This window comes from Microcaecilia unicolor, chromosome 4 (genome assembly GCF_901765095.1).
Source record: "Microcaecilia unicolor chromosome 4, aMicUni1.1, whole genome shotgun sequence".
Lineage (NCBI taxonomy): Eukaryota > Metazoa > Chordata > Amphibia > Gymnophiona > Siphonopidae > Microcaecilia > Microcaecilia unicolor.
This window is the reverse complement of record NC_044034.1, coordinates 24,504,457-24,517,941: the sequence shown is the minus strand read 5'-3', so window position 1 is coordinate 24,517,941 and position 13,485 is coordinate 24,504,457. Positions and strand designations below refer to the sequence as shown.

Below are 13,485 nucleotides of genomic sequence, written 5' to 3'. Positions count from 1 at the left end.
TCAATGTCATAACATTAGAGGGGGGAAGATACAATTTACAAACTATAAGAGTTTTTACCCAGTGTTGTGATTTGTGTTTACATATTTATACCAAAGACAGTGACAGGAGAGAAAGGAGGAACAAAGTCCCAGTTACAAAATATTTTATTTGTGGCTTTTAAACATACTAGACCCTCCTTACCATGAAATGATGAGAAACTAGAACATCAGATCACATGTACTCTGTGCTGTTCTATAAAACATTTTTTAACTTTGTTTATTGAAAGCTAATTGTTTGATTTGCTTCTGTAAAACATTTTAACAGTGTGGTAAATCTGGTAGGGTTACGTTCAAATACATTCTTATAACAACAGCAGTTCTACAACTGTGCGTCTCATTTAGGAGCCAGTAGGAGCCCTTTTCTATAACACCTGGGTACCTATGTGCCCTTATAGAATACTAGCATAGCATGGCATCATCTCATCTAACATTTACACGCCGGTAGTTACTCTAGATATAGACCTGGTGTGACTGTACTGGTGCAAATGTGGCAAGAGCATGCATAACTTACAGTCTACTGCAAGTCACATGCATAAGTGGGAGCCCTGAAGCCAACAAAGAGGAGGAAAGGGACCTCACGAAGCCGTGAGAAACAAAACAAACCAGTGAGGTAAGTCCAAGGAGGATAAAAAAGATGCTTTATTGAGAAAACGTAAAAACGACCCTTCCCATCCCTCCCCTACCTTCTGCGGAAGTCTTGATAGCCATTTTGAAGCGGCGCCAGCAGCGAGTGGGCAGCAGCATTGCTGGGCAGGAAAGGGTGTTTTTTAATTTTTTTATTTACTAATCATTTCTATAGCGCTACTAGACATACGCAGCGCTGTACACATTATATGCAGGTACCTTCTCTGTCCCTAGAGGGCTCACAATCTAAGTTTTTGGTACCTGAGGCAATGGAGGGTTAAGTGACTTGCCCAGAGTCACAAGGAGCTGTGCCTGAAGCGGGAATCGAACTCAGTTCCCCAGGACCAGAGTCCACCACCCTAACCACTATTCCACTCCTCCTGTTGTCCTTTCCTGCCCCGAAGAGGCGAAAACACTAGGGCACAATAGGGGAGAAGAGGACAACGTGAGGCACGCCAGCCAGCCTGCCCACTTGCCTGCAAACCTAGTGTTATTCTGCTGCAGCAGATGATTGACATAAAGTTTACAGAACCGCAAGGGAACGAGAGAAGTGAGGGGGTAGTGCTGGACCCATGGGGAAGGGGGGGGGGGGGGGGGGGAGAAGAGACCGGGCCCACAGGGAGGAAGAAAGGGCTTAACCTTTAGACCAGGTGAGGTCAGAGGCTGGTTATTTTGGCGCCCTTAATCACTAACACCCTGGACCAGAGTCTTACCTAGTCCAATGGTTAAACTGGCCCTGTGTGCTATTATAAAAAAATCTTTTTATATACAAGGGTTCTACTGAGGATTAGAATAAGCTGCAGGCGGCCGTGGAGCCTCAGATCAAGGTATTACTGTGCCAGGCGGATATACCCTTAGCATCAAAATCCCACAGAGAACTACACTCTTTAAATGAGCGTTATACTTTAAGCGCAAAATATAATTTTAAAGTGTGCTCATAACTTTATAATGGGACCATCACCGACCCAAACAGGTCAATCGCTTTTCCAGATCGCTTATAGAATCATTGCACACTGGTGAACAGACCAACTGTTTTTTAATTTTTGTGTAGAAGTTCAAATATGAGAGATGAATCGTGCTGGAAAGCCCAAGCTTATTTTCTTTTTTTCTGTGGGTTCCTTGAGAAAGCTGCCTGCGAAGCATGGGCCATGTCAGGACTCGGACCCATGTAAGGAAACCCTTGCTGATAAGCTTTTGTCAATTAATTTAAGATAAATGTTTCACTGTTTTTGTTTTTTTAATTGAAATTTGGGGTAGGGCAAATATTTTGATCACAGTTGGTCTGTTCACCCGTGTGCAATGATTATATAAGCGATCTGGAAAAGCGATTGACCTGTTTGGATTGCACACTTTAAAATTATGTTGTACTCTTAAAGTATAACGTTCGTTTAAAGGGTGTAGTTCTCTGTGGGATTTTGATGCTAAGAGTGTGTGAACTTTTCCCTTCAGAGCTAATTAGTGTTCTTGGTCCTCTCGTGGTTTTGGATAGGTGGACGTACCCAGCATTTTGTTTTCAGAGTCTTGCTGAAATAGGGTTTACAAAAGTCAAAATCCAGAAAGGAGCTGAAATGTCCATCCCACAGCATTGCAATGCAGCGGTTCCAATGTGCAACAAGAGCCATAGACTGCAGGCGAATACCCAACGGTAAATGGGAGCGCGCAGGCGGAGTGCCGCATTTTATATGAACTCCAGGTGCTTGTCTGCTGGAATGTTGTATCTGGTTTTGTGGGCCTCGAACAGACTGCTTAGCTCCTCAATGTAAATCTTGTGCAGGCGATCGATTTCTCCCTGCGTGGGGTTATCATTCCGCTCCACTTTGATGGGCTTTCCAACTGGAGCAAAACCAGACAAAATGTTAGACATCTAAATAGAACTAAAAGACAACAGCATTAAAAGGTGCAGAACAAATTAAGTTTCAAGTTATCTTTCAGACTGTGCTATTCACACTTAAGTGTGTTTTACCTGTGCAAATGGCTTTGAACAATGATTCTCTATCACAAATACAATATCCACAGAGGGAATGGGGCATTTTTCTTTGCAGGCAGTTGCCAGCTTGGCAGCGATTCTGATATGCTGCCGGTGGCCTGCTCAGCACTTTCCCAATGTGTCTGCCACAACTTCCTGTTTCTGCCTGGGTGGACCGCGGCAGAGGGAAAGTACCTAGGAGGCCAAAGGCAGCATATCGGAACCGCTGCCACACCAGGACGGGGAGGTAAGAGAGATGTGGGGCGAGGGTGGAGAGAAAAGGAAGACATGCCAGCCCTCGGGGGGCCCCCTGGAGCTGTGGGGTTCACGGCAGCTGCCCTGTTTACTGCCCCCTAATGCTGGCCCTGATTGTAATGGTGTACACTAAGGTACAGTAGATTTTTTTTTCTGTTCCTGGAGGGCTCACAATCCATCATACAGGAGTTATGGTGGGAAGTGTACCTGGGTGCCATTGTTTAAAGTCCACTGCACTGGCCACTACGCTGCCCTTGTGTTCTGCAGGGACATCTGTGTTGTCTTGTTTTCTCAAAATGATGCCAGACAGACATTTTTCTGCCTGCTTCTTGGCTTCCAAAAGTTGGATGTTTCACTTTCAAAAATGGCTCTTCTTTTTAGATCTTTTCAGGCAAAGACGTCTCTCATAGCCCATTTTCAAGCAGAAAAAATGGACGTTTTTCTTATTTGAAAATGGCTGTCAGATGGATGGTTTTTTGGACATTGTCAACAAAACATTCCAATTTGGACTTAGATAGGTGGCCTGGGGAAGGGGAGGTGACGGGGGGGGGGGCAGGGGAGAGGAATATGTGACAGGGGTCAGGGTGAGGATGTGAAAGGGGTGGGGTGTGGGCGGGGCAGGGGGCGGGACACATGCCCTCATTTTGAGAGGACAAAATGTGGTAACCCTAGACGAGTTTTCAAAAATGCCCCTCCACGTTTTCAGTTGAAAATTCATCTTAATTTAGCAGCTTAAAAGTTAGGCCTATAAATTTAGGCCCTCCATTTATTTGCCTAATGTGTGAGCCTAGTGCTGAAAATCAGTGCTAAGCTCCTAACTTCTTTTCCCCATGTTAAATATGCCATTGTTGCTCCCAGTGGCGTACCAAGGGGGGGGCGGTGGGGGCGGTCTGCCCCAGGTGTCAGTGGGTGGGGGGGGGGGGTGCTCCATTGGCGCTGCAGTCAGCCCTCATCTCCTGCCTCCACCCTGCCTTTAAAGAAAAATCTGAAAAGCGGCATGGCAGGCAGCGCTTCCCGTCTGCCCTGCTTGTAAAAGAAAGCAGCAAATCTCGACGTCGCGTCGGGTCTTTCCTCACTGGGTCCCGCCCTTGCGGAAATAGGAAGTTACCTCAGAGGAGGGTGGGACCCAGTGAGGGAAGACCCGACGCAACGTCGACGAGGAGATTTGCTGTTTTCTTTTACAAGCAGGGCAGACGCGAAGCGCTGCCTGCTATGCTGCTTTTCAGATTTTTCTTTAAAGGCAGGGTGGAGGCAGGAGACGAGGGCTGTCGTCTCTCGACGAAGGTGATAGGTGGGTCGAATTGGGGGGGGGGCTTAGATGGGAGAGGGGGACTGGGGAGGGGGCTTCAGATGGGGGATTGGGGAGGGGGGCCTCAGATGGAAGAAGGGGACTGGGGTGGGGAGGGGGGTCTCAGATGGGAGAAGAGGGGAGAAGGGGACGGGTCGGGAGAAGGGGGTGGGGAGGGGGATGTGAGATGGGGGTGAGGGGTCTCAGATGGGAGAAGGGGACGTGGGGAGAAGGGGACGTGGGGAGAAGGGGACTGGGGTGGGGAGGGAGATCTCAGATGGGAGAAGGGGGTGTGGGGTCTCAGGTGGGAGAAGGGGACTGGGGTGGGGAGGGGGTCTCAGATGGGAGAAGAGGGGAGAAGGGGACGAGTGGGGAGGGAGATCTCAGATGGGAGAAGAGGGGAGAAGGGGACGGGTGGGGAAGGGGCCATACGAGAAAATGGGAGCCATGCCTGGGGCTGGTGGGAAAATGGGTCTGGGGCTGAAAAGGGGTCCCTAATGCAAGGCATGTGGATGAAGGGGACTGGAACTGGGGGATGAAAAGGAGGGTAGGTGGAATAAGGGGGCTAGTACTGGAACTGGGGGCTGAAAAGGGGACAGGGAGAAGTGGCTGGGGCTGAAGCTTGGGACTGGTGAGAGAAAAGGGCTGGGGCTGAAACTGCGGACTGGTGGGATAGTGGGGCTGAAAAGGGGGGGGGGCAAGTGGGAGATGTGGGCTGGGGCTAGAACTAGGGGCATGTGGGATAAGAGGGCTGGAATGGGGGCTGAAAAAAGGGGCAGAGAGAGAGGGGACAGATGATGGATGGATGGATGGAGGGGGAGAGGGGAGGGCAGACCCTGGATGGATGGAGGGGGAGAGGGAAGGGCAGACCCTGGATGGATGGGGGGGATAGGGAGGGCAGACCCTGGATGGATGGGGGGTGAGGGAGGGCAGACAGTGAATGGAAAGGGGAGAGAGAGCGAGGGCAGAGAATGGAAGGGGGAGAGAGAGAGGGCAGACAGTGAATGGAAGGGGCAGGGAGAGAGGGCAGACATTGGATGGAGGGGACAGCAGAGAGGGCAGACACTGGATGGCAGAGAAAGAACGAAGACAGATGCTGGATGGAAGGAAGACAGTGAAAAGAAGATGAGGAAAGCAGAAACCAGAGACAACAAACTGTAAATAAAAAATATATTTTTATTTTTTTTTGCTTTAGGATAAAGTAGTATTGTAGCTGTGTTAATAAATGTTTATAATAAAACATGTAAATAAGGTAATCTTTTTATTGGACTAATTTTAATAAATTTTGACTAACTTTCGGAGAACAAAACCCCCTTCCTCAGGTCAGGATAGGACACTGTAACACACTATACTGTATTGACCTGAGGAAGAGGGTTTTGGCCTCTGCCAGCTAAATGTATTAGTCCAATAAAATGGTATTTTATTTTCTATATTTGTTTTATTTCTATTTGTTAATTTGTAAAGTGGTGATTGGTATTTGTTAGTTTTTTTCAAATTTACATCTGCTGTCTTTATATTTTGCACAGTACTAGGGGACATTTTCTGTTTCTGTGGTGTTGCATTGTATGCAGAATCTGGCATCTTGGGGGTTCAGTTTAATTATTGTCTAAATAGAAAGTTTATGATTACTTATTCTATAGTGGATTAGGGTGTATCTGTGTTTGTGAAAAAGACATGGCTTTCAGTTGGCATTGACTGTGCAGGATCTACAATCTGTACTATTCTGTCTGGTTTCGTTTTACAATAGGTGAATTGATGTTCTAGTGCTCACTGTAGTGTTTAAGATGCTTTCTTTTTCCTTGTGTGACTCGTAGAAATGACTGCTTATGGTATGGTAGAATTGCTCTATAGGTCCTGAGTGTTTTGTATTCTCGGTATGCCTAGTACTGGATTTTGGAGGGGGGTGTTAAAAAATGACCAGCCCCGGGTGTCAACTACCCTAGGTACGCCACTGGTTGCACCTAAATTTAGTTTTCCTTCTAATTGTACAAAGTTCTGCCCCTAGATGTCTGACTAGTGTGCAAATTTGGTCACGGAACTGATAGAATAAGGTCAGTTGTGCAAGATCAATTAGATGCTAATCAGCCTTAACCAATTGGCTATAATTGCTGTCAATTGGCGCTAATTGGCTTTGGGATCCTTTTACTAAGGTGCGCTGCTAAATGATAAAAATGCTCATTATATTCCTATGGGCATCTGATCATTTAGCACATGCTAATTGTTAATGTGAGCTAAACCTGATAGATCACCTTAGTAAAAGGACCCCTAAGGCTGTAACTGCTCTTAGTTGGTTTTCTATAAGTTACACTAAAATTCCAACTCCATGGGGGGTGTGAACCTAGGAGGGGCCTAGGCGGATCAAGGTCTTGTCAGGTGGTTACACACATGGGTTATAAAATACTGGCATTTACACGCCTATTTGCCTATAGGAGCCCAGCAGTAGTTCCCACCCCTAGTGCGTGTCATTTCCAGCCCTACAAAAATATGTCCTATTTTTGTAGCGCAAACTTTAACTGCTGGTAATTTTTGCCTGGTTACCTCCAGGTTAGCGTGGGAGCCCTTACCGCCATCTCGGTGGGTGGCGGTAAGGGTTCCCCACTGAAATGGCCATGCAGTGAGTGGTTCAGTTACCGCATGGCCATTTCTTTTTCCCCAAAATGGACAGCCTTTTACCTGCTGCGGTAAAAGGGGGCCTCAGCGCATGTCAAAAACACACACTGACACTAGCACAGGCCCCCTTATACCGCAGCTTAGTAAAAGGACCCCATAGTTAGATGCAACCATTTACACTAGCCATTTGGCTAGTCCTCACATGCTAAATGAGGTGTGTATATGCCAACAGTGTTCCTCATCCTGGTGCCTAACTTTAGGTGATCTATTGAGAATTACCCCCTTGGTGAAATTTTCTCCTTTTTTAATATTATTTTATTTTTATGCAACAGTCTTTAATAAAATTTTCTGATCAATATTCAGCCAATGGTGGTCATCGTTTTTTGATTGCTGACTGTCACCAGTTAAATTTGCCGTGGATATTCAATGTTAAAGATCATGATTGGTGTTTTCAATCAACAGCCGTGAGGGACGGGAGCATGTGGGGTTTGCTCCTGCCCCAACAACTACTAGACCACCAGGCCTGAAGATAGGCAAAAGGAGGGGGCCCACTGGGATTTGGGGAGGGGGAATGACAAAAGTGGGGAATCAGACTATGTCAGAGGGGAGTGAGGAGGGATCAAATTACAGGGGAGTGGGAGGGATTATGGGGGGGGGGGGGGCGGGAAGGGGATCAGCTTCAAGCTGCTACCTGATAGTTATGTTGGTGACAGCCACTATTCAGTGCTGGTACCCGCATAGATAATTGGGCGAAGTTAGGACTGCTATTTATGCGGTCCTTAAGTACATAAATATTGCCGTACTGGGACAGACCGAAGGGCCATCAAGTCCAGCATTCTGTCTCTAACAGTGGCCAATCCAGATCAAAAGTACCTGGCAAGATCCCAGAAAAGTACAATACATTTTAAAAATGCTTATCCTATAAATAAGCAGTGGATTGTCCCACATCCATTTTAATAATGGTCTGTGGACTTTTCCTTTAGGGGCTAACCCTGCTAAGCTAACTGCTTTTACTACATTCTCTGGCAATGAATTCCAGAGTTTAATTACACGTTGAGTGAAGAAAATGTTCTCTGATTCGTTTTAAATTTAGTAGTGTGTATCTTCATTGCATGCCCCGTAGTCCTAGTATTCTTGGAAACAATAAAGAAGCGATTCACATCTACCCGTTCCACTCCACTCATTATTTTATAGACCTCTATCATATTTCCCCTCAGTCATATCTCCTCTTACCTTCATGCCTGGTTAGCTATGTGGGCACTGGCACTGAATATTGCTGGCATCTACATAGCCCCCAGTGATTCTCCAGCTGCACCCCTGGAACTCCCCACTCCTGCCTGGATTACAGTAGGCTGATTAGTGCTGGTATTCAGGGGCACTGCCTGATCAGCCGAGCACTCTTTAAGAAGTCAGGAGCCTCTCCTGTACACTTAAATTGTTTTGAATATCTGGCCCTTCGAGTATAAAGTTAGGCACTCAGCAATTTAGAAGCATAACTGTCAAAATTAGGAACATTAAGCCTTTGTATGCCAGGTCCGGAGTCTTTATTCGGTATCAGGCGAGTTCCCATCCGGACGGTTCCCACCCCCCGGGACAATTCCCACTTAAGGGGGACAATTCCCATCGAGAACTTTTTCATCCTGGTAATTTCCCACCCTTCCTACCCTTTTTTTTTTAACAACTGTAGCTTCTTTCTTGTATCAGTCCCATAAGTCCTCTTGGCGATTTCTTTTTTTTAATGGCATCTGGAACAAGAAGGTTAGAGCAACATACGGATGTACACGGAGGACGTATAATAACAAAATCACTTTTCATAGGTAGAGTAGTTTTTTGTTATAAATCGTAATCAGTGTGTCATTTTGAGGAGCTAAATTTAGTTTAAACATAGTTTGGGGGTATGGGGAGCATTGCCCCCCCCCCCCACATGAACTGTAGTTTGTATTTATTTAAGTATTTACTTATTCATGACATTTAGATCCCAGATTAAACATGAATTAGGTTGAAACCTAGTTTGGGGGGGGGGGGGGGTAAAGGTAGAGTAGTCATTTATTATAAATCGTATTCAGTGCATCATTTTGAGAAACTGAATTAAGTTCAAACCTACTTTAGGGGTGTGGGGGGGGGGGCATTGCCCCCCCACACATGTATTTATTTATGTCCTTATTTATAATATTTAGATCCCAGATTGAACATGAATTAGGTTGAAACCTAGTTTCATGAACTGCATGTCTGGAAGGGGAAAAGGATGTGTAAAAGATAATTGGGGGGGGGGTGAGAGGGTACTGGCCTCCCCCCCAAACAATCTGGAAGAGAAAAAGGAGGGAGATTACTTACCTTCTGTGTTTTGTATTTTTGGGGTTATGGGTGGGAATTGTCCAGATGGGAATTGGTGGGTGGGAACTGTCTGGTGGGAACTGATCTAGAACCTTTTCTTCATGGATCACACCTTACATAACATTACCTAATCTGAATTCACTTTTAGTGAATCACAAAATGTGCTTTTGGCAGTACCCTTTGGGATGTTGGGGAAGGAAAAGAAAAGGAAGTGGTGAACGGACAGCAAGGGGGAGGGAGGGAGTTTTGAGGGAAGGGATAATTGGCTGGGGAGGGGGGGAGCAAAAAAGGCAGAGGGATGGGAGGGGGTAAAAAAGGGGGGGGAAATAAAAACAAAATTCATGGAAATAAGGGCATCAATATCTGTTTTCCCTTTATAGAGGGGGCAATGGTTTCAAATGTTTCTCTTTTTTTCTTTTTTCTTTCATTTTGTATTATAGTTTGCCGATGCAATTGTTTTCATGTATCAATAAAGATATTTCAAAAAAAAATAAATAAATAAAAGACACTGTATCACTATGTACCATTGATGTGTATTTAGCTATGTCTGTTGTTTGAAAATCACTATGACAATGTAATTGCAGAGCGACTGAATGTTGAAAGCCATGTGACTCTAGCTTTGAAAATATGTCTGGTAGATATGAGTAAGACTTCATGGGTTGGGCTAAGCCATGAAAACAATTTTTTTTTTTTTTTAGAAAGTCATTTTAAATTCATAAGCATTTCATCAATTCCAATGGTTTGGCGCTTGTCTTGCTGCCAGAACCAGGCTACAGTTATTTGTATGTTCACCTTGCCTTGATGTTAGTAGTGGTGTAAGAGTTCCAACATATTTCCTTTGGTCTCTCTGAAGCAGCCAAAGTGAAATACGGCCCATGTTGAGGACCAACAAAAAGAATAAAAAAAAGAAAAGAAGAAGAAAAAAAAAAGGATAAAAAGGCTCAAAAGTGTTTTGATGACTGTTGTTTATTCACTATCACCACACAGAGACGTACTTGAACTGTTAGTACTATTGGTGAACTGGTGTTGCTCACAGTTTTTGAAGCATTTCTATAAGAATAGATTTCAGTTGGGGTTTTTTATGATTTTGTTGGCTACTATAGCCTGGATGTTTGGGCTGGTGCCAGTAGATGATATGAGCACAGCTCCATCTCGGAGGGGTTTTGATAAATAACAGTAAAATAAAAAGGGAAATGGGACTTGATATACCACCTTTCTGAGGTTTTTGCAACTACAGGTTTACATATATTCAGGTACTTATTTTGTACCTGGGGCAATGGAGGATTAAGTGACTTGCCCAGAGTCACAATGAGCTGCAGTGGGAATCAAACTCAGTTCCCCAGGATCAAAGTCCACTGCACTAACCACTAGGCTACTCCTCCACTAGCAACATTCCATGTAGAAGCCTGCCCTTGCAGATCAGCAACGCGGCTGCGCAGGCTTCTGTTTCTGTGAGTCTGACGTCCTGCGTCAGACTCAAAGAAGCAGAAGCCTGCGCGGCCACATTGGTGATCTGCAAAGGCCAACTTCTACATGGAATGTTGCTAGTGGAATAGCAACATTCCATCTATAATCTCCAATAGTAGCAACATTCCATGTAGATTCTCAAATAGGGAAATGGGACTTGATATACCACCTTTCTGAGGTTTTTGCAGCTACAGGTTTACATATATTCCGGTACTTATTTTGTACCTGGGGCAATGGAGGATTAAGTGACTTGCCCAGAGTCACAATGAGCTGCAGTGGGAATCAAACCCAGTTCCCCAGGATCAAAGTCCGCTGCACTAACGACTAGGCTACTCCTCCACTCCAATATATGGAGTTGTATACAAAACCTTCAAAACATTTTTTTTTTTTTACAGAAGTTATTTTGCTGTGCTCATGTCATCCAGTGGCACCAGCCCAAACATTCAGTTTATAGCAGCCAACTGTTTCAGTTTAATGATAAATATTTTTCCTCCTCTGCATTATTTGTCTTCCCTTTATCGGTGTGCTTAACACAATTATTTGTATAGCAACCCCCACTTACCCACGGTGAAAACTGGTTTTCTGTATGGGAGCAGCCCAAAGCTGTACTGAATTATGCCGCGAGCGTGGAAGAGGGGGAGTGCAATCCCCATTATTTTCTGAAGCCGTTCCTGAGTCCTCCTCAGCCAGGAGCCCTTGGGATTATCGACCTGGTCAAAAAGTTCATTTTCTCCAAAGGAAAACACAGGAACCAGGGATGCTCTAAAGGTGAAAGCAGTGCAGAATTATTCCAGGGTGTATAAAGATACATATTAGGAACACAACAGCAAAGAGCCTGTAGGAGAACACCATTAGGGAACCCATGATAGTATTGCTCAGAAAAAAATAATTCATGGTCTATTCAGGCTTCAGGCCTGCAAGGATGAGACAGAGAACACCCCTACAAGCCTACAGAGAAAATCCCTCCCAAAATGCTGGGGGTCAGGAGAGGGTTTCTATCCTCTGCGCTAAAACACATTTGTAAGTTTGTAACTTTCATATGGTAGGATTAGGGTTTATAACCAGACAAAAATGAAGGAAATTTTAAAAAAATTCAGTGTTGGCATTTCTTAAAATTATGATGATTAATAATAATTTTAAATTTGATGATAGAAAAAAAAAATAGATTAAGACAAAATTCATTTTGTTATTTGGTCAGAGTGGAAGAGTGGCCTAGTTGTTAGGGTGGTGGACATTGGTCCTGGGGAACTGAGGAACTGAGTTCGATTCCCACTTCAGGCACAGGCAGCTCCTTGTGACTCTGTGCAAGTCACTTAACCCTCCATTGCCCCATGTAAGCCGCATTGAGCCTGCCATGAGTGGGAAAGCGCAGGGTACAAATGTATCACAAATAAAATAGATACTCTTGGAGATTCTACATGGAATGTTGCTATTCCACGAGCAACATTCCATGTAGAAGGCTGCGCAGGCTTCTGTTTCTGTGAGTCACAGAAGCAGAAGCCTGCGCGGCCACATTGGTGATCTGCAAGGGCCGACTTCTACATGGAATGTTGCTAGTGGAATAGCAACATTCCATGTAGAATCTCAAATAGTAGCAACAGTGGAGGAGTGGCCTAGTGGTTAGGGTGGTGGACTTTGGTCCTGGGGAACTGAGGAACTGAGTTTGATTCCCACTTCAGGCACAGGCAGCTCCTTGTGACTCTGGCCAAGTCACTTAACCCTCCATTGCCCCATGTAAGCCGCATTGAGCCTGCCATGAGTGGGAAAACACAGGGTACAAATATAACAAAAAAAAAAAGGGGGACAGTGGTAGAGGTGGAGAAAGTGGGAAGGTCCATGGAGCACAATGAAGGTCAAACATTAGGACATTTGCTTATGCAGATTATTCAAAGTGGAACCATTTGTCATGGGAGAGACCTTTGCTTTTGCTTAACTCCTCTTGCCTCTCTAAGGCATTTGCAGACCATTAATAATAAGATAGCTTCATACAAACATTAAGATGACTTAGAATGGAGGTCATTTACCTACCCATGCTCGATGGCTAGTTTGACAAATCCCTTCCTGTTCTTTAGCAGCAAGGTGAATGTTCCAGGTCGGGCATCCAGGGATTCCTGTGCACCACCTACTGCTATGACAACTGCGTTTCCACCTCCCTCTCTCTTCAGCGGGTATGCAGCACTTTCTCTGTCTGATGGAATCAGACCTGCACAGGGAAATCAAAAGATGAAAATGAGAGTATGCAGAGAAACATGCTATGTTGGCAAATAAGGGCCGTAAGGACCAGCTAGTCTGTATAATTTACTTCCCATTGCATAGCACATATATGGTAATCTCCTGGCATTTTTGCTAGGATTCAGGTCAATCTCTGGCTTTTGGTTCACCTCTTCATGAAATTAAGATTCTTCCTGCCTATGCAGGGCTTTGTTGAATTCAGTTAGCATTTGGACTTCCACCACCCTTTCTTTGATACCACATTTTAAAAATTGGATTTAAGTCCATACCTTTCTTTTTCTGCTGTAACTCAAGGTGGATTATGTTCAGGTACAGTGGGTATTTCCCTGTCCCTGAAGGACTCACAGTCTAAGGGGCTAATGCTTAGAACTCTTGTGCTAAAGCCAAATGCGCACACCGCATACCGCCAGAACAGCATAGAAAAACTAGCTCACCAGTGCTCAAAGGAAATGGTATTCCAAGTTTTATTCATGCTTCCTACACCACTTACAGACAAGCCATCTAGGTGGCTTACAATCTAAATATCAATTTTTAAAAAGGACAGCAAACAAAGTCAAACAAGTAGTAGAAATCAAGTAAGGTGGAACTCCATAAAAAAAATAAGAAAGGGGAGGGGAAGAACAATAGGGTAAGTAGGCTCAAACTCTTCTAAAAGTGGCACCCCAGGCGC

General features: G+C 44.8%; 1 protein-coding gene across 1 annotated transcript in view; it reads right to left on the bottom strand.

The window, feature by feature from the left end:
• Positions 1-1,006: 1,006 nt before the first annotated feature.
• Positions 1,007-13,485, bottom strand: part of MOGAT2 (monoacylglycerol O-acyltransferase 2) — a 137,188-nt gene continuing 124,709 nt past the window's right edge. The window contains exons 4-6 of the mRNA XM_030200044.1: positions 12,612-12,786; positions 11,146-11,345; positions 1,007-2,496 (exon numbers count right to left, since the gene is read on the bottom strand). Coding sequence (XP_030055904.1) covers positions 2,342-2,496; positions 11,146-11,345; positions 12,612-12,786 — 530 coding nt within the window. The 3' untranslated portion in view covers positions 1,007-2,341. The remainder of the gene's footprint in view (positions 2,497-11,145; positions 11,346-12,611; positions 12,787-13,485) is intronic.